This window comes from Caloenas nicobarica, chromosome 7 (genome assembly GCF_036013445.1).
Source record: "Caloenas nicobarica isolate bCalNic1 chromosome 7, bCalNic1.hap1, whole genome shotgun sequence".
In the NCBI taxonomy this organism is placed as follows: Eukaryota; Metazoa; Chordata; class Aves; order Columbiformes; family Columbidae; genus Caloenas; species Caloenas nicobarica.
The window spans coordinates 4956121-4978011 of record NC_088251.1 but is presented as its reverse complement, the minus strand read 5'-3'; the positions used below and the strand labels follow the sequence as shown (position 1 = coordinate 4978011).

Genomic DNA, 21891 nt, shown 5'->3' with positions numbered 1-21891 from the left:
GAGATGGGTGCACCAGATAAAATGATTCCATAAAATGAAGACTCATGAAAACAGAGGGTGTTTCTTGCCTCTAGGGAAATAGAAAATAGCTCTTCAGGGGTTTTTCAATTGCTTAGTTGCTCTGAATTTGAAAAAAAGCTTTGCCCCTGAGGAGGGGAAGCTGTGTCAGAATTGTGAGTTTTTTCCAGAGGTTTTTAGACATCTGATGGTGCAGACAGGTTTTCTGTTGGCCACAATGGGAGTTTGGTGTTTAGTTACTTTTGAAAATCCCACTGACCTCTCTTGAATACCCAGTGACCATGAGCTTTTGTGTTGCAGCACTGCCCAGGAATGCAGAGCTTTGTGGTCCCATTGTTCTCCTGTGCGTATCTATTTTGTAGCCTTGAGGGTGGTTCAGTAACTCACATGGGGACCCACTCCTCTGTGGAGCTGATGGACCACAGGCGGTCACAGTGGAAAGGATACCTTGGATATGGTTGTGCAGAGCGTATGTAATGTGCATCCACATTTAGGTGCCAGGCAAAGGCTGGTGGTTCGGGCTGCGCGGGGACACGGGTGGGAGAGGCAGCAGAAACATCGTACCCAAGTTAAACTTCCACAGCAGCCGCTGGAGGCTTAAACTGGGGTCAGGACCTTGTTATCCTCGGCATTCTACAAATGCAGCAGCGTGAGACTCCAAAAATCGCTAGGCGGTGTTTTGGCAGAGGAACAGAGCCTGTTTGTTTGGAGAAGACCGCACAAGCTAAATAGACCATCTAGAACAGAAAAGAGGTGAGAGCAGTATTGGAGGCATCTAAGTACAAGATGCCTTTGATGAAAGGGAGAGCGGGGCGGTGCAGACATGGACCAAACTCTGACGTGACCCAGAGCCTCATCCCCGGGAGCTGCCGGGGTGGGACGTGCTGAACCGGGGCTGTGGGGACACGGGGTCCGCGGCTGCAGCCCCCCTTGGAACAGCAGATCTGCTGCCCCGTGGCCCAATGGCGTGTGCTTCAAACAAGAAGTTTTTATGGATCCGTTTACCTAAATGCTGAAGCATGTTGCCTCTTCCGTGCAAAGAGCCAGAGGGGAAATCTGGGGACAAGGGTTGTGCTGCAGATGGCTTTTAAGGAAGGAGAAAGATAAAGATATCCACTTGGAGCTTTTTTTAATTCAGGTGTTTCGCAATGACCCTTCTCCTGTCACTTGAGGAACTTATGACATGTTGTCTGTTTCTATTTCAGGCCAAGAACATCCTAATAGCCTGCGGCACAAATACAACTTTATTGCAGATGTGGTGGAGAAGATAGCTCCTGCTGTGGTTCACATTGAATTATATCGCAAGTAAACAAGATGTCCAGTTTTGATTTTTTTTTTTTTTTGTAGTCTTGAAAACAGCTGCCAATGTGCCAGAAATGTTGTTGATGCTATGTAATAATAGCAAAGAGCTTTTTGAGATGATAAATATTTGTCGTGCTTAAGAATTAAAGATAATTTAAGAGTCCTGCAAAAAAAAAAGAAGTTAAACTAATGCATGTGCATTATCTTCTTGATAATATTAATTAACAGCGGATATCCTAAAGCATTAAAACCCACCAAACTATTTTTGGCTTTGTGTTATTGGGAGTGATTTGTGATCTTTCAACTTTTTGCAGCACTAAATCTTTATTTCCCATGTCTTTTAGACTTCCTTATTCGAAGAGGGAGATTCCTGTTGCCAGTGGTTCAGGGTTCATTGTCTCAGAGGATGGACTGATAGTGACAAACGCCCATGTTGTCACCAACAAAAACCGCGTGAAGGTGGAGCTGAAGAACGGTGAAACATACGAAGCTAAAATTAAAGATGTCGATGAAAAAGCTGACATTGCACTAATAAAAATAGATGCTCAGGTGAGTCGTTAAAGCAAGACACATTTTACTCCTCTTAATTTAGTACCCTCCTTTCCAAAAGCTATTGCTAATTTTTGCGTTTGAAGGAAAGGCTGGTAGTTTAGTGGTCTGGGTTACAGAGAGTGTTTGAGCTGGGTGGATGCACATTTTTAAAAGCCGAGTTTGTGGTTGGCAGTGGTTAATTTTATCACCTCTCACTCTGGTGCAAGCAAGTTCATAGCACCTTGTGTGCATCCTCAAAATAAAAAAAACCAATAGCGTGGTTTGGTTGTTATACACACACATTGACCCCCTGAGAAGAGATGGAGCTGTTCCCTGGTGGTTGGTAGCGGGATGTATTAATCTTTCTTGTGTGTGTATATTGAAGTCACAAATGGCTTTTAGAGGATGAGTTTGTCCCTCTGAAGGGCTGTACCGCACTGATGTGAATATTAAAATGGAAAATGTCTTAGGAAGCATCTGGAACGTGCAAATTAAAGCCAGCTTGGAGAGATGCTCTTACACACACTGTGAGTGGTTTTCCAAACAAATGGGAATGCAACTTCCCATCCATTGTCTTCTTCCATATTAAACATACATCTGTCAGTGTTATTGTGCCTCCTGCACCAGCAGAAAAGCTGTCGTGCAGTTCTGCACACGTCGACAACGCAGCGGATGTGGAATATTGTGTCGAAATACCATGTAATGTAGGTGCAATTAGACGCATGTGATTGCTTGGGGTGCTGCTCATCTTGGTTTCCCTTGTTTAGACTGCTAATGACGTCCAAATTTAACAGGAAAGAATGTTTCATTTGAAACACATGACTCAAAAATGTGTAGATCTCGCAGTGTTGTTTTAGTTCAGACCTATTCCCCAGCGAGGTCAAACGGGTTTGTGCCAGAGTTCATGACTAAGTCAGACGTCTCATACAGAACTCTTGGATGACCCAAGATATGAAATGCTCCTGCTGCTCCCTCGCCACCTTTGTCATTTAAAAGTTCATTATTTTTTCTTATTTAAAAGCTTTTTTAACAGCATCATGGCAGAAAACCTTAACAAAACCAAGACTTGTTTTTGCCATGTTGTTTTTTGGTTTTTCTTTTTCCCCTCTGTTTTCCTGGGATAACCTATTTACACATTTACCGAACGCTTATTTTCTCATGTTTATATTAAAATAAGCAAAAGCAGATTGGCAGTAAGGGAAAGATCCCCAGGATGAGAACTGGCAGCATTACACTGAGTAGGATATGGCAGGGACTGGCAGCTGGAAAAGTGATTTAAAATTGGAAGCACAACGTGGTGGGAAAAGTAGACCAGAAAATGGTGCTGGGAAGGAAAGGACTTCAAGCAGCAAGAAGGAGCTTCAGAGAAGAAAGAAGCAGGTTAGTCAGAGAGATGAGACATTCAACTGATGCGACAGATAGTTTTGAGGATTTAGGGGAAGAGCAGACATAGAGTTTTATGTTATTTGATACCATAAAGAAATGGCTCCAAGATTTCCCTGCTGAGCTGCTTGCGGGAAGGGAGAACCTGGAAGACTGGAAGAAGCTTGGAAAAAACCAGAATGCAGCCAGATGAACTGCCTGTAGTGGAAATCGCTGCCAAACAGGACTGGAATTGGCGATTCTAGTTATGACTTGCAAGATGGCAAAAATTACTGCTGTGTAATTAAATGATAATCATCTCTTCTTCTTCCATCAGTTTAATTGTCAAATGTGGCTGAGACCTTGTTTTGCAAACAGCACATCAGCATCACAACTTAATTCATTTATATATATTTGCAAATTCTTCAAGGCTGGAAACTTTTTGTCTTAGAGCTGTCTAGAGCCAAATTAGCTACATTTTACTTTTTGCGGGTGGAGAAGGGAGGGATTGACCCCTTAATATTCAGTTGTCTATGAGAAAAATGGTTGGTTTTAATGAAAGTTGGGGAAGTTTCTCAGTGCCTGGAGGCTCTGGAGGCTCTTGCAGAAGGCGGCGAGCAGGTTCCCGCTGTCTTCTGCACGTAATGTCAGCTTAGCACATTGTCTGGGTAGCAGGAGATAAAATTTCACACCTTACTCTAAATTAGGTAGAATATGGTTATGAATTTGGGTCTGGCATACCCTTGGTAAGTGTCCTATGCATTGTACGACCCAGTACCTTGTCTGTTGTTCCTCCTTGTCCCCCAGCTGTTGCATCTCAGGGTAATTTTGAGGAGACTTGGGGAAAAATTATTGTATCGCCTTTTTTTTTTTTTTTTTTCTTGGATGGGAGACCGGTTTTCCAGCCAGATCTAGTGACACGGCGCTGGGGAATCCCAATCCATGGTGAGGTCTGAGGCACCTCTGTTTGTAGGGCAGACAATGTTTTCCACTTGAAGAATTAGAAACATGCAATTTTAAGGGTTCACAAAAAGTTAAAATGGAAACGCGGTCAGCTGAGAAGTTGATTTTCAGACTGAAATTTCGTGGGACATTTTAATATATCCATTCAAGTTCAGTGTTTGAGCTTTCCTTTTTGTACTAGAATGCCTTGCAATCATTCAGATTCATAAGCTTTTTAAAATCAGAGGTAATAATTTGTTGAAGTTGAAATGTATTTAATGACTAAAGAAGTCAATGTGATGGTACAAATAACCCTTCGAAAATCTGGACATGGCATGAAATCCATCCCTAAGGATTTTTCTGTAGTAAGAGGTTAAATTCTTGCTTTCAAATAAATGATTTCAAGGTGACATCAAAGATGCAGAATTTTTTGTTCCTCTGTGTTCATGTGGCGTGTTAAGGCAGGATCTGAAGGATGAAGAATGTGCCTCTGTGGTTAGGAACAGAGCTGGGCTTGAAGTTTAGTCTGTCAGCTGTTTTTCCTAAAACTGTTAAGATTTTTGCAGCAGCCTGCATGCTGTTTTTCTTCAAGGTGTGAACATCTGGCCAAAGACGTTACTAGAGCTAATTTGGCTTTGCTGAGTGCAATAGGAAATGAAAGAGGGTGGTAAAATCTGGGCACCAGCAAGGATGAACCGCTTCCCTGACTAAATTCTTCTCCAGGGGAAAACCTACTGCAGTCAACGAGGAACAGAAATCTTGGAGTTGTTTTTCCAATCCTAAAATATGCTTTTTTTTTTCTTTTCATTTTATAAAATAAACTGTATTTCTTGTGTCCATAGTGAGACGCAACAGTTTACTGAAATGTTTAAAGTAGGAAATAAGATTGGAGTAAATTGTGGTAAACACGATTGCAATATAACTATCCTTCCAAATGCAAACAGCTTTGAGGAGATGGCAATACTAGAAAGAAAGAGCGCGGTTGCAGACAATTTGGATATGAACATGCAAAATTTATAAAACTTCCCTCAAAAAATTTGGACTTTGGTAGCATAGGCAGAGGCTGGTGAAATAATCCATCCTGCATGGCACATGTGAAACTGCAGTGAGCCTGAAATCCATCAACAATATTGCACAACCCTCCAAAATGAGCAGATGCTTTTTGAGGTGGCAGAGCTTGATTGTGAAATTTATCTCGAGACCAATAACTACCTTGTTAAATTAGAACGTGTGACACAGCTGCAGCAAACTGTAAGTACCAGGAGGTGGAAAGACAATTTTAGGGTGGTTTAACGAACAATGTCAAGGTTAATTGCGGGCAGAGTTATAAAAGTGCCCTGTGCCCAAAACAAAAAGTAGGGGAAGGTGGAGGTGGCTTTTGCCCAGAGACAAAGGGTCACCCATAGAAACCAGCGTCTGCCCTGCGGAAATGATCTCTGAGCAGGTGCCTGTGGTTTGGCAGCGAGTACAGAAGGGGCAAGAACAGTGAATGGCTTCATATTGAGGAATATATATATATATATATATATATATACACACTCCTACGTGCTTAAAAACCAGCCATGAAATAGATGTCACTGACTCCAAAATAGCACCCGTGTCATGGAAAACATGCCAGGGTCTGAAGATTTTTGTTCCTCGATGTGACCAGTTACTGGCTCCTGTATCCCAGGCAGGATCTGGCATCTCAGTGACAGAGCTGCAGTGGGTTTGTGACCAGTCTCTAATTTGCGGTGGTATTTCAGCCCTTTTGCTTAAGGTTTTTCCTGCGTCTTACTAATAACCACTTAGTTTGACGCTTGTAAATAACGAGATCTTCTGCTGTCATCCTTTGGTGGTTTCGTGAGGCAATGCACCATCTGTATCTTTGTGGTTGGAGGGGATTCGCTTTTTTCCCCTTGTGTGTGCAAACTGGAGGAAGCGGGAAAGCAAACTTTCCTGTTTATGTATCAATATTTTAATAGCCTGCATTTTGAAAAAACAAACTCCTTGAATGTGTCTTTTCTAAAATGCCCTTTTACTTTGAAATCTGTCGCTGAATGTTATTGCTTCCCCTTGAGAGCCTGAGGAAGCCCACATATTGCTTCCAGAAGTCTTCAAGACCCATAGAAATGAAATAGCTTGTAAGAATCTCAGCTGTTCACTCCTATTTACTCGTGGGTTTAGGCAGCAGTGTTTTCCTGCCATCTTTGGCTCCTCATAGCTCTTGCTGCTGGTCCAGCTTCCCACAAGGCAAAACGTTCACACACCTCCAGGGTGGGGCTGCCAGCACCAGAGTATTCGATTTTAAAGGAGAACAGCGATGTCTTGCCAGGTAATCGAAATCCTGGTGACACAGCAAAACAATGCTTCATGCTTTTTTATTTTTTTTCTGCGAGCTTCCCATGCTCCATATTTAGATAATGAGACTCAGTGTTGTTTTTCTAACTATAGATGAAATACTTTTGGAGGCTCGTAATGCATTTAACTTGGGTTTTCCATTTTCTTTGGCGTTTTGTCAAGCAGTTTCTAGATTGTCGATGATACACTACATTTTTATATGCTCATGGCTTGTGTTTTTGTTTTGCCATAACATATTCTGAAAGTTAAATAGTTCCACTAATGAGAACAGAAATGTGATTCCCAGGGAAGTTACACATTTTGCCAAAGTTACTTACAGCTGAATTAGCGTACCATACAAACATCTGTTTCTTTTCCACCTAAAAATAAAAAGCATGAAGGAAATCTGTCACCATTTTACACAAACTGAACTCTGAACATTTGTCTCCTCTTTATTGGTTTATTGAACTCCTTCCTGCAAATCGATGGTCTTCCTTCCACAATTTTTTACAGATTTTACAGGGATTACAGAGCAGAGAAGGGATTTACTTGCTTTCTGTGCCAGCATACAGACAGATTCACTTATTTCATGGATAAAAAAGGTCCAGTTGAAACACCTACTGGTTATGGCCATCTGTTTCTTGGTTTTTATCCCTCTGGTGGTGGTTACATGCTGCTGCTGCTTTTAGTTTCAGAGCTGATTTGTGAAAGCTCTGCTTATTTTACCTGACTCGAGCTATGTTGCTAATGTACCTCAGGTGAACATCTGGCTCCTGGCCGATGATGCTGTTCTAGACTTGTCCTAATGTCTCGTGCCACGATCGCTGTGTCTTATTGTTGGGTGAAGCCATTCCTTGTGGTGGTGTGCAGCTCTCCATTTCGTGGGAGTTATGTTTATCTAAGGTTTGAGTCAAATCCATATATAAAAATGTCTGAAGCCCTTTGGGATGAGAAAGGCTTAAAATATTAACACTAATTAATGGCTCCTTCTCTGGCTGGGTGTAAACAGTGAGTCATGTGCCACTTATGGTTTTGCATGTTTAGTCCTATTTCTGTGTACTTGCAGAGTGCCCGCTTGCAGATTTGTTCTATTGAGTAAACACGGATCCCAGCAGGGCCCTGAGGCTTCATCAAATACAAAAAGGAGGGAGGAGAGAAGGAAGAGACGTTATGTGTTGCCCAAGGTCATGCAGTGAGTCACTGGGAAAACTGGGTTTAGGTGCTGGGTGCTTCTGGCTCCCTGTTCATTGTGCTGCAAGGCATCCTCATTTGTCTGGGATTTTAATTAACTGCCATGGCAAATCTATAGTTAACCAGAGAGAATCACGAGTTATAAGAGTACTTACGTCATCCTGATGACCATCAGTCGTTATGTAAAAATTGAAGACTGCCCGTTTATTAAGTATAGTTATTAAGGACCTAGACCCAAGCACTTAAACTAGGTTTATAAGGACTGGCTTGACATCCTAGGCAAGAGCGTGCCAGTGGATGGGTGTGAGGGCATAGGCAGGGTGTTCTGATAGGATTCTGGTTATAGTCACTGCTGGAAGTGCTTGCCCCGCATTTCCAGTGCTCCTCTTGTGCACTGCAGAAGGATGTAGTTCCCCCCCAACCACTCGATGCCCTGGGATTTTGGCTGTTTTTCTACTGACTTCACTTCAAACCCACCTCTACAATTTAAATAAATACTTGGGGTTTTTTGCTAATGGAGAGTTTAGTTCTGAATGTGGCAATGCTATTTTTAAGCTTTTTTTTTCAGAGAGAAACCCCAAGTTTAAAGCCACTGCAGCACGTGTATTCATCATAGCCGATTCTTCATGGCATTGTAGAGGTACTAATGGGAGTATTTAGACGCAGTGCTGTTAGTGCTCCCTGCACCACACTGCGAAATCACAAGGAATGGCATTTTGAGTATCACAGAATCCCAGAATGTCAGGGATTGGAAGGGACCTGAAAAGCTCATCCAGTCCAATCCCCCCGCCGGAGCAGGAACACCCAGATGAGGTTACCCAGGAAGGTGTCCAGGCGGGTTGGAATGTCTGCAGAGAAGGAGACTCCACAACCTCCCTGGGCAGCCTGGGCCAGGCTCTGGCACCCTCACCGGGAAGAGGTTTCTTCTCATATTTAAGTGGAACCTCCTGTGTTCCAGTTTGTACCCATTGCCCCTTGTGCCGTCATTGGTTGTCACCGAGAAGAGCCTGGCTCCATCCTCCTGACACTCACGCTTTACATGCTCATAACCATTAATGAGGTCACCCCTCAGTCTCCTCTTCTCCAAGCTAAAGAGACCCAGCTCCCTCAGCCGTTCCTCATAAGGGAGAGTACACAAACCCCACAGAATTTCCTTTGCCATGTCGACTCCCAGACCTTGTAGCTCTTTTTCAACTGCGCTCAGCATCCTCCTTGTTCTTGAAGTGTGATAGATACCTGTGTCCTCCCATCCCCTCCCCATGGCATAGGGCAATGGAACAGGTTAAAAATAATTATCTTGGTTAACAGAATATGACAAATCAAATGCATTAGTTACATTTGTATTTGTCTTGAGATAGTGTATTTTTACATAAGGCTACAAATCTCCTAGAAACGCGCTGCACAGAGGACGCATTTCCCAAAGCTGCGTTTCATAATATGTGCAGAGCAAAGCGATTTTTTGCAATTGATTTTTGTTCCCAGCAAAGGAGAGGTTAGCCAGACTCCAGAAGGCGTGTTGAATCACACGGGTGACCCACAGCCAATCCATACAGCGTTACACTTTGAACCGAGGCCTGACTAGTATAGGCACGGGCTTGAAAACTCAGCACAATCAAAAGTAATTGTATTAGTCAGAGATTGTTCATGTTTTTTCTTTCTGCTGCCAAACGCGATTTTGGCTCCCTGACTGTTTTTAGAACTTGCGAATGCTGTATAAATCTTTAACTTTGTACACGACCAGTCTTTTTTTTTCTATTAATGAAAAAAAATTATTTCTGTTTTCTTTTGCTTGTTTATGTTTCATTTGCTGATAAATGCCTTCTTTATGAAGTACTAATTTTTAGTGCACTGGGATACAAACAAAAGCTACTTTCTGTGTTAGCTGGGTTTTTTTCTTCTTCTTCTTCTTCTTCTTTTTTTTTTTTTTTTTTAAATAAGAAGTGCCAAAAAGAAATGCTCTTCTTGACCAACGACATCTTGAAAACACGTGCTACGTCAGCTCCATAGCATCTGGCGAGAGAAGGAAGGGCCAGGGTGCTCCCTCTCTCCAAACAATACCCAGATGGGCTGTTTGTGTTGCGTACGCCGCGTGTTTCTCAGCTCAGCTCATCGGAGCTGCCCGGTCCCCGCGGAACCGGAGAGGTCCCTGGGAGCCAGGGCTGTGCTCCGAGATTCCAAACTGCTCAGCAGCGTCGCCTTGGGATGTCATTGCTCGTCTTTCGCCCTGCAAACATGATGGGGAAACTGGGTATCGCCCTTGAGTCCTTCTCAGAATTAAACCACAGCCACGGTTGGGTTTATCTATGGCTATGGCACTGATGAGGGCCACCAATAATTATTATCTAATAGTAGGACATTGCTGGTTATGCAAACTTCCCTCTGAAAGATAATTAGAAAGGGAAAGCTTTTTTACTGTGTTGTATGTTCTGTTGCTCTTCCAACAGATTCTCTTTAACAAGCAGTTGGTTAATTATTTTCTTACTGTCTGGAGCCTGAAGTATAAATTTCCATAGAGCATCTTATCCTGTCTGGGATTTGGCAATGAGCTTTATTGAAACAATCTGTTCATCTGAGTAAAATTTTGCTGGCGGAATTGTTACAAAGGATACACAGGACCAGGCTTGTGAAATATTGAAACCGTAACTTCTGTATTTGCAGCAGCGTATAGTGATGACTGATCTCTTTCATGATTTACTTTCTGTTTTACAGACATGGTGTGTCTGCTAGGACATTTAAAATAAACTGTAGGTGAAAAATATGAAGTGATGGGCATTTGGGTTAATTTGTATTAGTGGATTTTTGTCCCTAAAACTTAGGGGATAGACTTATCAATAGAGGTTGGTGGTAAAAGACTCCTAAAGGGCTAGCCCTTAATTTCAAATTTAAACACTATCTTCCCTTTTTGATAAAATTTAGTAATGATTCAGCTTCTGTTAACTTCCGAAACAAAATTATCACTCGAGAATCTGTACAAATAATTAGGGCATACTAAATATTGCCTTATTTCTTTGCTACTTGGGGACAGAGGATATAGTTTTATAAACCCATCAAGTGTAGGCACATAAATCTGTGTGCTTTGGAACAGGTACAGGATGAAAAAGGTACCTTCACAAGTTTTCCAGAAGGAATTAATTGCAAGAAGTATTAAGCCAACTTGCACCTCCATTGTAGGTAGGCAGCTCAAGAATACCTTGAAGGTACCTTGTTTTTCAAGAAAGTGACTGTTACCCACTCCTTGGAAATTGCTTTAAATGAATCTCTAGGTGGGCTTCTACTGCATCTAGAGTCACTGGCCTGTTTTTAAAGTTTATATTAATGCCTTTTTCCTTTTGGGGCCAGGTGCGTCGAGCGAAAGAAAGAATTTTGAAGTGGGGTGAGCTGAGAGGAAAGTTATGTTCAAGTTAGATTTGCCAAACAAAAGCTGCTTCTTCTGACTTCTGTTTTGATTTCAGGTTCAGCAACCTCCTAATCCTTCAAATCCTTATGTCAAAATTTATACATGTCCAGGTCCATTGATGCTAATAGAAACAGCCTAGTGACATGATTAAATACGTAGTTAAATACCTGGGGAGGGTCAGGGTCATTTGGACAACAGATTAAACATATGAAAAGATTAAAAATGATGTCACATCACTGAAAGGGTAAAGGCTGATTTTTGAAAATGCAAAGAAAAAGAGAAATGGTGCTCAATGTGTATTTTACAGGCAGGTGATAAATAAAGCAAAATATTTATTTGAAATATGATCTGTTTCAGAACATCTTTCTTAATTACCTGGGGAGCAGGAGGCCTTAAGAGCTTCCCAGCTGTTTTCTGATTGCTGTCGGAGGTTATTGGTCCAGTTGGAATCATCTGTGGTCCAGCCAGTTCAGTTCCTGTGCAGATACAACATGTCTTGGAGAAACTAGACTCGGTTCCCTTGATCCATTGCCTGGGCAAATGTGTGTGGATCCAGCCTCCTCTCCCTTTTTTTTTTTTTAATTGCTGTAAATTGCAGCAATCTCTATTGATGCTGGATTTTAAAATGTTTTGTGTCTTAGTGGGAATGTCTTTATTGAAGATAGTTAATATGTTTAGAGATACGATCTTGAAAGGAAAATATAATGGTATCTCCTACTGTCATAACAAGAAAATCCCTTCAAGTCTTTAAATCCTAACATCTTCAGAAAACATCAGAGTATGTAGGAGGCAATATAATTATTTAGAAGAGATACTCTATCGGGAAAAAAGATGAAACTTTAGCTGGTGTCTTATGAGAATATAAAATGCTTTTAACTGTACATATGTTTGATACACTTTGGCTGTTGCTTTCATGAATTTAGTGTTCAGTCTTAATATATTATTTTTTTACTTCAGCAGCTGTTGGCTAATTATTTCAAGAAGCCGTTGGAAACAACTCATTCCTAGTATCATCAGATGTTTGCTTTGTACATCAGAGCATAAATATTCCTTTGGTCTCTTAATTGTTTTTGATTTAATGGGTACCTGTTGCGGAAAAAGTACTCCTACAGTCTAGAGAGCCCACTCTTTAGAGCAGAAGTTCATTGAGACGTTTCTGTACAGAACCACAGGAAATATTCAAAGCAAACAGAGCGAGCAAAATCCCCAAGGGATAGAACCTCTTTGTCTTCCTCTGTTTTATTAATGTATTCATGTTTCTGTAGAAATTGTTTTGCTGGTGTAGTATTGTCTTAACAACATCTGATTTTTTTTTTTCTCATTTTTAATTTTTAACTGTAGGGTAAATTGCCAGTTCTTCTGCTTGGCCAGTCTGCAGACCTGAGGCCAGGAGAGTTTGTGGTGGCGATTGGAAGTCCGTTCTCCCTTCAAAACACGGTGACCACGGGGATCGTCAGCACCACTCAGCGCGGAGGGAAGGAGCTGGGGCTCCGCAATTCCGACATGGACTATATTCAGACCGACGCCATCATCAACGTAGGTGCCGCTCTGAACCTCATCCCCTTCTCCTCTTAGATTGCTTGAATAGTTGCTTTGAAAATACAATTCTTAAGAACAGCGAGCAGAGTTGGCTTTTCTTTTATCCATGTAAATATGGACATCTGCGGTGCAGCAGCACTTGATTGTGGTTTACAAATCCCCCCAGGAACCACACCAAGTACAATATCTGCCTTCACTTCAAAATTCTTGCAGATTGCAAGGGAGGAGGCAATATTCCCTGGCGAATAAGTATCTTTTCAAAATCCACCATGTTTTCTAAAAAGAAGCCAAGCTTAGTTTAAGGATTCAAATTTGTTTCTGCACTAAGGCAAAACAATAGTTTTTGTGCTTCTACTGTTTGCCTGTAAGAAATCTTCACTAACAGCTCCCAGAACTGTCCTAAAATCTTCTAAGCTGCTAGTGTGGTACTATTAAAACAAAGGAAAAACCTTGGCTTTCTTAACTTATTCTGGCAAAAGAAGAAGGAATAAGTGTTTGCAAAGCTCAGCTGAGAGGGATGATGTTGAGTGTAGTTAATGGGTTTGGATGTCAAGACTGTTCTATTGCACGTGTTTAATAGACAATGAAAAAATTACGACAAATATTTCAAAAATTTCTTTCATGTTTTGCTTGCCATGCATTAAGAGGTAGATATTAAAACATGTTCTTGCCATATGTTTATTTTCAGTATGGAAACTCTGGAGGACCCTTAGTAAATCTGGTAAGAGTTTCTTTAAGTTTGTTCGGTGTTGTATTTTGTACTTTTTACTTTTCAGTTTAAAACCAAAACAAAACCCCCTGGCCAAAGCCTCAAACAAACAAAATCCCACACCAGAAATGTGATTCAGAGCTTTTGATATCTGGATGACTACACAAAATTCACATGGTTCTTAGTAATCATTTGTCTGTGTTTATGCTGGCGAATCACAAGGTACACTTAGATTTCAATATTTAAGGTGTTTACGGTTTGCATTGTTTTGAACAATTGTAATGCCCTTTTTTTTTTTTTTGCCCATGCCTTGCAAAATGTAAAAAGCATATATTAAAGTTGAGGTGTTTGCCCTCACTGTGTAGCATGCAGCTGGCACTTTGTTTTGCACACTGAAACTCAGCGTAATGGTTCAAAAAATATCTACTCCTTTATTTTGAATTGCACTGAGAGTGGGTTAAAAACCCCACATATTTTTATCAGGATATTATGGTTTATTTGCTGATATTGTAGAACACAGAGCTGACGCAGCTTAATGAGGGATGGTACAAATTGGGAGAAAGAGCTACTCAGAGTTTCCACCTTGGAGATTTGGCAATTTTTTTTTCACCCAACGCAATACAATTTCAGCACCAGTCACCTGCATTTAAAAATTTTAGCTGGATAGTTATTATCTGGGATAGATCAGGGAAGGATTTCAGGAGCATTTGAATCATCAAGTGACAGCAGAGTGGTTTAATCTGAAATTCTCTCTTGAAGTCACCTTACTGGGAAAAGCATTTGATTTTTGGTGAAATATTTGCTCCGAACCTGTTGACGCCACGCTTTGCAAGGTGCCTGCTGAACTAAACAGATCAAAATTGGCTGTGGAATATTCTGTTCATCTGCTGCAAGCTGGAGAGCTGCCCAATTCCGATCCCTCCTCTAGCAGCAATATGAACATCACCATCTGTTTTCCAAAATTGTAGAATAGCTTTTTATCAATAGATGATTCAGACAAATTAGATTTAAAGAAACCATTTAGAAAATTGAAAACAAGCTATGGAACGTGTCTTTGTGGTTGCTTGCAAGAAATCATCCGTTTATCTTCATGACGTTTCACGTTCGCTAATAACATTTTCTTTATTTCTCCAGGATGGTGAAGTCATAGGAATTAACACATTAAAAGTCACAGCAGGGATCTCGTTTGCTATCCCATCGGACAAAATCAAAAAGTTTCTAACTGAATCTCATGACAGACAAGCTAAAGGTACCGTATTTCACCACTTTGAAAGAGGAATAACAGGAAAATTGTGATAAACCAGAATGACAACAGCCATTGAGGCTTTCTTTGGCGAGAGCAGTTAACCAAGACCTGTTTTCCTTTTTGTAGGAAAAGCTGTAACCACAAAGAAGTACATTGGCATCCGAATGATGTCTCTAACTCCTAGGTAAGTAAAAGTGGAGGGTTCCTCACCTTTCAAACAACTCCCTGGCTTTTTCTTTTCCTTAATGCTTCAGAAGAGAATAACTAATTATTATTAATTTGTCAGGGGGGTGTCTATTAGGGTAGTTGCCATCTGTCCTGTGCTGTCACAAGGCTCAAGGAGGAAACAGGATGGAATGTTTTCAAACGTTACAGCACCTACGTGCATATTTCCCTTTCTATAAAATTATTTTCAATGAACAATTCACTTAACATAAAATGAAGCTTTTGTGTGGACTTGCTTATTCACAGTCGAACCAGAAAAAACTCACGAGCAGATGAGTTTTTCTACGTTCTGTAGAAATACCCAGAAGTTTTCACATGTGCAAGCGAGATCAGAGGTATAACAAAGCATTGAAAACTGAAGGGGTTTGGGTTTTTTTAGGTGTTCAGGATCTAGAGTAATAACCAAGTTTTGAAATGTTTCAGCTCTGATCCTCTGTATCTATTGAAATGGTTGTCTTTACCAGAAAAAGGCATTAAAATAGGCATTAAAAAGCATGCAAAAAGTGTAATAATTCTTGAAATACTTGTAAGGGTTAATATGAATTTTGAAGTGTCGCATCAACATGTGTAAAATACCTCAGCTAGTAAATGTTGAGTTAACTAAGCAAAAATGCATGTTTTTTTCCCATCTTGCCAAAATATTTTTGTTGCTGTTTTTCTTTCATTTTCCAGCAAAGCTAGAGAGCTGAAGGATCGCCATAAAGACTTTCCTGATGTTGTCTCTGGGGCCTACGTTATTGAAGTAATTCCAGAAACACCAGCTGAAACGTAAGTTGAACTACTTTTCTTCTCAAAACCACTGCCACTGACTTAAGGGGGTACTGGTGGAGGATGCTCCCTGCTTAACTGGCTATCTCGATTATGCCAGATTAATGAAATTACAGCCATCTGACAGCTAGTAGGTTGTCTGCTGGAAATTGCTTTGTGGTTTCAGTCTGGTCCCTGATGGGCAATATTGCGAAGGTATCGGGTATTGCAGCGCAGCCCTGTCAGCGTTCCCGGCCGAAAGGGCAAGGATTCAGTGGGCGTGAAAACTCCATTTTCATTTTCCTCAGCGATCGCTTCCAAGACATCTGTTGTACCGATGCCAGTGCTGAATGAAGCTGTTTGCTTGTGTGCGCACAAGCCCTGCTGGTCGCTGCTGTAGGAGAGTGAAGGAGACGCTTTGTGTTCACCTTGTGAAGATGTGTCCATCTCAGCCCAAGCTCCTTGGTGTCGGGCAAACCCAGCAGCTTTCCTGGTGTGCCACTGTCTGGGGTGAAATCCTCTCTTGGCATGAGATACTCTTCCATGTGAGACTTTTGTTAGCAGTCACATTGCTGGGAAGAGCTTTTGGTTTTGGCCAGCTGATCTTTTTCTTTGTGTTTGCCCAGAAACTCACTTGAAGGGTGGCGTCTGGTCTGTGGTCACCAGCGCTGCTCTGGCTGGCTCTTGCTGGAGACACTTTCCCTTCAGACTTTGGTTAAAATAAATCGCCTTAGTAATTCAGGGTAGGAAATAGGAAACTTTCTTCATTTTCTGAAACTAGAGGTCACTTGAGAAAAGGGTAAATGTGGCAAGAAAGAGGCATCTGTAGCACCAAAGGCATGTGGGCAGAGAGCTGCGTGGAGCAGGCAGATATTATCTCTTGGGTAAACTGCAAGGATGGTTGGATGATGTCTTTTTGTTACAGTTTGGATGCCACTGTAAGATATACAGTGTTAGTTGTCTGGCTTGCTTTCTAAACTATTGCTGCTTTGTGTACATAATTCTTGTTGGCAGCGCTGCTGATGCAGAATACTGGTGTATCTGCAATGTGAAATTAAACTGCAGCTAGTTTAGGAATAACGTGGCTGCTCCATTGTGGGACTGAACGTGCGTGGTCCAACCTGTAGGTGCAGAAAAGCCATTTTAGGAGTATGGATAATAGTTAGCGGAGAGTGGGAGGAGGACATTAGAGAGCTAGAAGAAATGCGAGGCAGTGTAGCCTCCTAACTTGAAGGCAAACTCAAATCAGGACGCTCCCTCCGAAGGCTGGCCTGGCAATTACAATGCAGCCCATGTTTGCTCTGTCTCCCCCGTTCTTGGTCCCCTTGTCTACGGGTTACCCCATTCTACTGATTTTTCTCTCCAATGCATCATGTAGACGTGCTGGGTGGGGGATGAGAGAGCAGTTTTGCAGCGACCTGTCCTGGGTACGAGTTGAGAGCAGAGGCTGCACAAGAGACCAGGATAACCTGAATGGTTTCTTCCATGAGAACATTTTAATCCATGCTTTCAGATTCGTTGCAAATGTTGGCCAGGGCACCCTGCTTGCAGGAGACACTCATGTAAGACGTTTTCTACGGGCGGAAGAGGCCGATGACTGCTCTGTGGTTTTGTGAAGAAGGATTGTGCTGAAGGGCTGAATCATGTCTGATCTGGTTACTTGGTGAATATTTCCATAACTTGGAGCCAGATCGTTGTGCAAGACCAGACAAGACGCTGTGGTGGATGGTGTCCCTCACCACCCCGTTTCTGGGTCCTGGCAGCAGTCTCAACCAGCTCCAGCAGAGACCCACGGCCCCGGGCAGCGGAGCCTTGCGGTGCCGGCTCCGGTTCTGCTCCGTCTTGCTTTGAGTCGGGAGGGGTTTGTTTTCAGTTTGCATACGGTGCTGAGGTCAGGAGAAGGGTTCTGGGGGCTGTGGGCAGGTGGACGAGAAGGACACACATGCATTTTTGGTGATTTGGCTAAATCACTTTGTGTGTTATTCCGCTTAAGTTTAAAACACGAAGGTGAGGTGAAGTGGCTGCCAATAAGCTATACGTGGAGAACAGCACGGATTCGGGACTGAAATTCCTCTTGTGTTAACACACAATGCCATTCAGATTGCTTGCTATGTATACATGAAAAAAAGCAAGAAAAATTTCCCTCTAAAATGAGTGCCTTGTTGCAATTATGTTAAAAAAAAATATGCCTCTCTCTCTTCTACTGAATCAGCATCCAGGATCCTTATTGTGGAATTACTGCGCTATCTGCCATAGTGATTTGTCTTAAAGGCAGTGAAATATGGGATTCATCAAATTTGTACCTGCATCTGATCTCTGAGGTTTCCTCATTGTATTGTAATCTTCACCGCTTCATAAATTCTGATTGCTTTTTGCATGCCCGCCGCATCTCTGTGTAACTGCCATTGAGTGGGAAGTAGGAAAAATCTAGCGATCTTTTCTTTTAAGACAATGTTGTAAGGACAATAAAATAGCAATTATAATAACACATTGCTGCTTTGTATTTTCAGGGGTGGCCTGAAGGACAACGATGTGATTATAAGCATCAATGGACAGTCGATAAGTTCAGCCAGTGATGTCAGTGACATTATTAAAAAGGACAGTACGTTGAACATGGTTGTACGCAGGGGCAACGAAGATGTGATGTTAACAGTAATTCCTGAAGAAATCGATCCCTAACCAGAAACATGAGCTGGATTTCATGTTTTCTTTTAACAGCATTGGACTGCTTATATTCTCTCTGTGCTGGTACAGGAAACATTAGACTTCTGACCAACGTTCTGCTTGTTCAGTGGATTAGTATTGGCCAACAGAGTAACTTCTAATAGGTTTAAGGTGCAAAATCAGTGTAATTTCACATACTCCAGATGATAATTTTTTTTCCTTCTGTATTATGTATGCAATGTATTCTTTACTGGCTGTTACATTCCCTGCTTAACAAATCGACGTTTGCTTCCCTGTGTCGAATAGATTTACCATTCTTTCCGCTAAGATTTAAACAAAACCCACGCACACAATGTGTGTTGTGGTATTCAGGTATTTATAGGTTAGCTGTGTTTTAACTGGAAATACCATTGTAAAGGAGTAGTTGGTTTAAAAGAAAACACAACTGGGGAAAAAAAGTTTGGTTTATAAACACAAAGAAATCCCAACCACAATAACCCTTGGAGGATCCCGTGCAGGATTTTAATACTCTGATATTTTCCTAGTGTTATTAAAAGAATTCAACAGTACTACTTCTTGTGAGTGATTCATTTTAGTTCCCCTTATGGAGCGTTTTTCTTTGAACAGCACATCTGCCTGAGAGGATGTCCTGATGGTCTGCTTCTTACCATCATAAACCAAGACACTCTTTTCAGTATGTGCTTGTATTTGCACTGTTGTGCCTCTGCTTTTCTTAGCGTGGCTCTAATTTGTCATATTGGCTATCGCAGATTGCCTGTCTTCCAGATGTTAATACATTTTCCTTATTGTTTTAATTACAGCTTCACCAATGCCTGATGTCTGTTTGCCCACAGCAGAAATTGTGGGTCACAGACCCTGTACCATTCCAGTTCAGATATTAGGATGTTTGTAACTGTTGTAGATCTGGCTTTAAGCTCTTTCAAACAGGCTGTTTTATTCACAATCTGAGTGCTGGTGTGTGTATGATAGGACTTGGTTTTGACTTAGGATGCCGGGCATTCCTCTAACATAGAGGCTAATCTTTATACAGAGATTTATGGATGCCCTTGAAGCTTGGGTGGTGAATGGAATTGTCTTATTGTGAAGGAGAACAATCAACTAAATTTAATTACAGTGTAATTACTCACTGGGTAAACAATAGGCTAAGCAGCTTATGCTTTCCTCTGTTGAAATATGTATCTCAGAGAATAAATCCAAGGGCTATGGACAAGTTTTGGTGACTGACATTCCTAAACATGTTCTTGTTTTGGAAGCTGCTTCTTAGTAAAACTCTTCAGCTGGGTAGTGGGCAGCTTGTGATTTTTAACGAAAGGGCTGTATTCCACACAATTACAGAAATAAATCCTCTAGACTTGGAACCCTGACAGCACTGCTTCTCCCACCAGCTGTATTTCAGTTGTTTCAGCCAGCTGGTTCCCATTTTGGGAGCTTCTGTATCCCCAAGCGCCAGTGCCTGCCCTTACTTACCTGCATCACTATGAATTTACACAGCCGTACAGTGTATTGACGCTTGACATGACTGAACACCTCATCACTGATTTACTTCTTCCATCGCTGTGGTAAATCACACATGTCTGAAAATCTGCCAAGATATTACAGTGCCAAGTGCTGAAGGTCTGCAATTCTTTTTAGCAAGAAAGATGCAAAGTAGAATGACCTTGTGGAGCTGCTTTGTAGTATATTTGCACTGCAAGTTCATCTTATTGATGCTGATTAATGTTTCAGCTCCCTGTTGACATGATATTATGTTTTGCAGACCACCCATGCCCTGTGTGGTGCATAGTGTGGTGACATACAGCTCCCAGCAAAAATAAATGAAAGAATTACCTACCTTCTCAGCTACTGCACCCACCCCAACTAGCAAAAACTAAGCTGAAGTCCCAAAGCCAGGAAGTTGTGTTTAAAACAAACGGTATTTTTCATCTGCCTTTTTGTTTCGAAACAGGTGTCTGAATAATTTACAGAGCTGGTTGATTCTCTTTGTTCCTATTTGTTGTTGTGGTCTCTTAATATGCGAAACTGTTAATTTCTTTGCTTAGTTTCTAGCTGGCTACTTTGGGCTTACTGACGATGTCCTTGCAAGGACATCTAGCACAGAACATCTTTATGCCTGTGCTTTACGTAGATACAGCTGTGAGGCATCAGTGCCTCACGACAAAGGCTCAGGTTTTGCCTGTGCATTGGGAAAGGGGCAAATGTACTTGACTTGTGTAAATGGTTTTCCTGTGCCACTGGGATTAGTGAAATATTTGACTGGATTTCTAGCCCATAGCTCCATCTAGTGGGATGGGAAATGGTCTTTTTGCAGCCAGTCATTTTCCATCACGTATTTGAAAGTTGTTTTCTGATTTATCTGGTTTTGTTTATAATTAATTTATTTGCACAAAACATCCATAACCACATGCATATCCTGAAAAATGTCTTGAATTTTCTTTTCTAATATCTGACCATGTTTGCAGCTACACAGGTGGTTTCTTACATCTCTAAATGTTTTTAAGTATTTAAAATAAGACTACTGCTAAGCAAAGATACAGAAACAAAGTTGGTCTTCAATTCAATTAATTAGCATGTATTTTTGATGTATTATTGGGTTATAGATTTGGAACGGGTTTTATTCTTTGTCTCTGCAATGCACAGTTCTTTCCAAAGCGCAACTGAAAATGCTTTATACGGAATAGCTTTGGCGCAGCTTGTATAAATATCAGTTTCCTGGAAATTTTAGCAAGTGTTGGACTCTAAGTGAGAGAAATTGAACATTTTGGCTTGATTTTCAGCATTCTGGAATGTCTGAAATGGAAACTGGAGTTGCTGTGTATGTGACACCGAGTAGATGGCTACGTGTGTCTGCACTGAGGTAGTTTTTAAAAGCTAGTTCACTTATTCCAAGCGGGAAATGTCTTGAGCTGTAAAAGAAACGATCGTGACTAACAATTGTCTGGTTTCTGTGGCTTGTATGCCAAGCAGTAAAGTCCTGTGGTATCAATACCAGATTTTTTTTTCCCTTTTTCTCCCCATTATTATTTTGTACTTACGTTAAGGAAGCCGAGGATGGTTTTAAAACTATGTCTTTCCAAATTAGAGTGAGAGAGACATCTACTAGAGCATTAGAAAAATTCTGTAGAGGTGATTAAAACTGTAGTTTCACATATCCAGGAGAAATAGTGGCAATCAAGAAGTTAGTTGTCACCAATTCAGAGCAGTGATTGATGAGGGCCAGAGTATTTATTTGTATACCATGGTAGCTCACTATAGGACTCCTTTTCATCCTTAGAGTGAGACTAAAGAAATGTTCATTTGAGGTTCTGGGGATCTCCTTGACTGAATTATATTTGAGATATTTCTGCTGTTCCTAAATTCCCATATGATTTCCCACTGTTTCCTCTTCCACCCAGAAAATCAAAATGTGACTTGGCATCCTTTACTCAGTTTCCCCCTCCAGTTTGTCTAACCCCCTCCCCATTAATACTGCTGACCATCAGCAAAAGGAAACTGAAATTACACCCTGGGGTGATGTTAGATCAGGCTTTGAAGTTAAACGCCCACAGGCTGTTGTGAGGATTTCTTCACACTGAGAGGCAGGAAGGGGCCAGGCAGGGAAGCGATGGCTAAAGTTCTGCCTCATCTTGCCATACCCTCCACTTTAGGATGCAAATCTCAGCTTGGCAATGTCCAATCCAG

The 21891-nt window shown here is 41.4% G+C and overlaps 1 protein-coding gene across 1 annotated transcript in view; it reads left to right on the top strand.

The window, feature by feature from the left end:
- Positions 1 to 18761, top strand: part of HTRA1 (HtrA serine peptidase 1) — a 33699-nt gene extending 14938 nt beyond the window's left edge. Inside the window, exons 2-9 of the mRNA XM_065639300.1 lie at positions 1224 to 1323; positions 1665 to 1869; positions 12404 to 12598; positions 13290 to 13322; positions 14445 to 14559; positions 14683 to 14740; positions 15454 to 15549; positions 18039 to 18761. Of these exons, the coding sequence (XP_065495372.1) occupies positions 1224 to 1323; positions 1665 to 1869; positions 12404 to 12598; positions 13290 to 13322; positions 14445 to 14559; positions 14683 to 14740; positions 15454 to 15549; positions 18039 to 18207 (971 nt within the window). The 3' untranslated portion in view covers positions 18208 to 18761. The remainder of the gene's footprint in view (positions 1 to 1223; positions 1324 to 1664; positions 1870 to 12403; positions 12599 to 13289; positions 13323 to 14444; positions 14560 to 14682; positions 14741 to 15453; positions 15550 to 18038) is intronic.
- The last annotated feature ends 3130 nt before the right edge of the window (positions 18762 to 21891 follow it).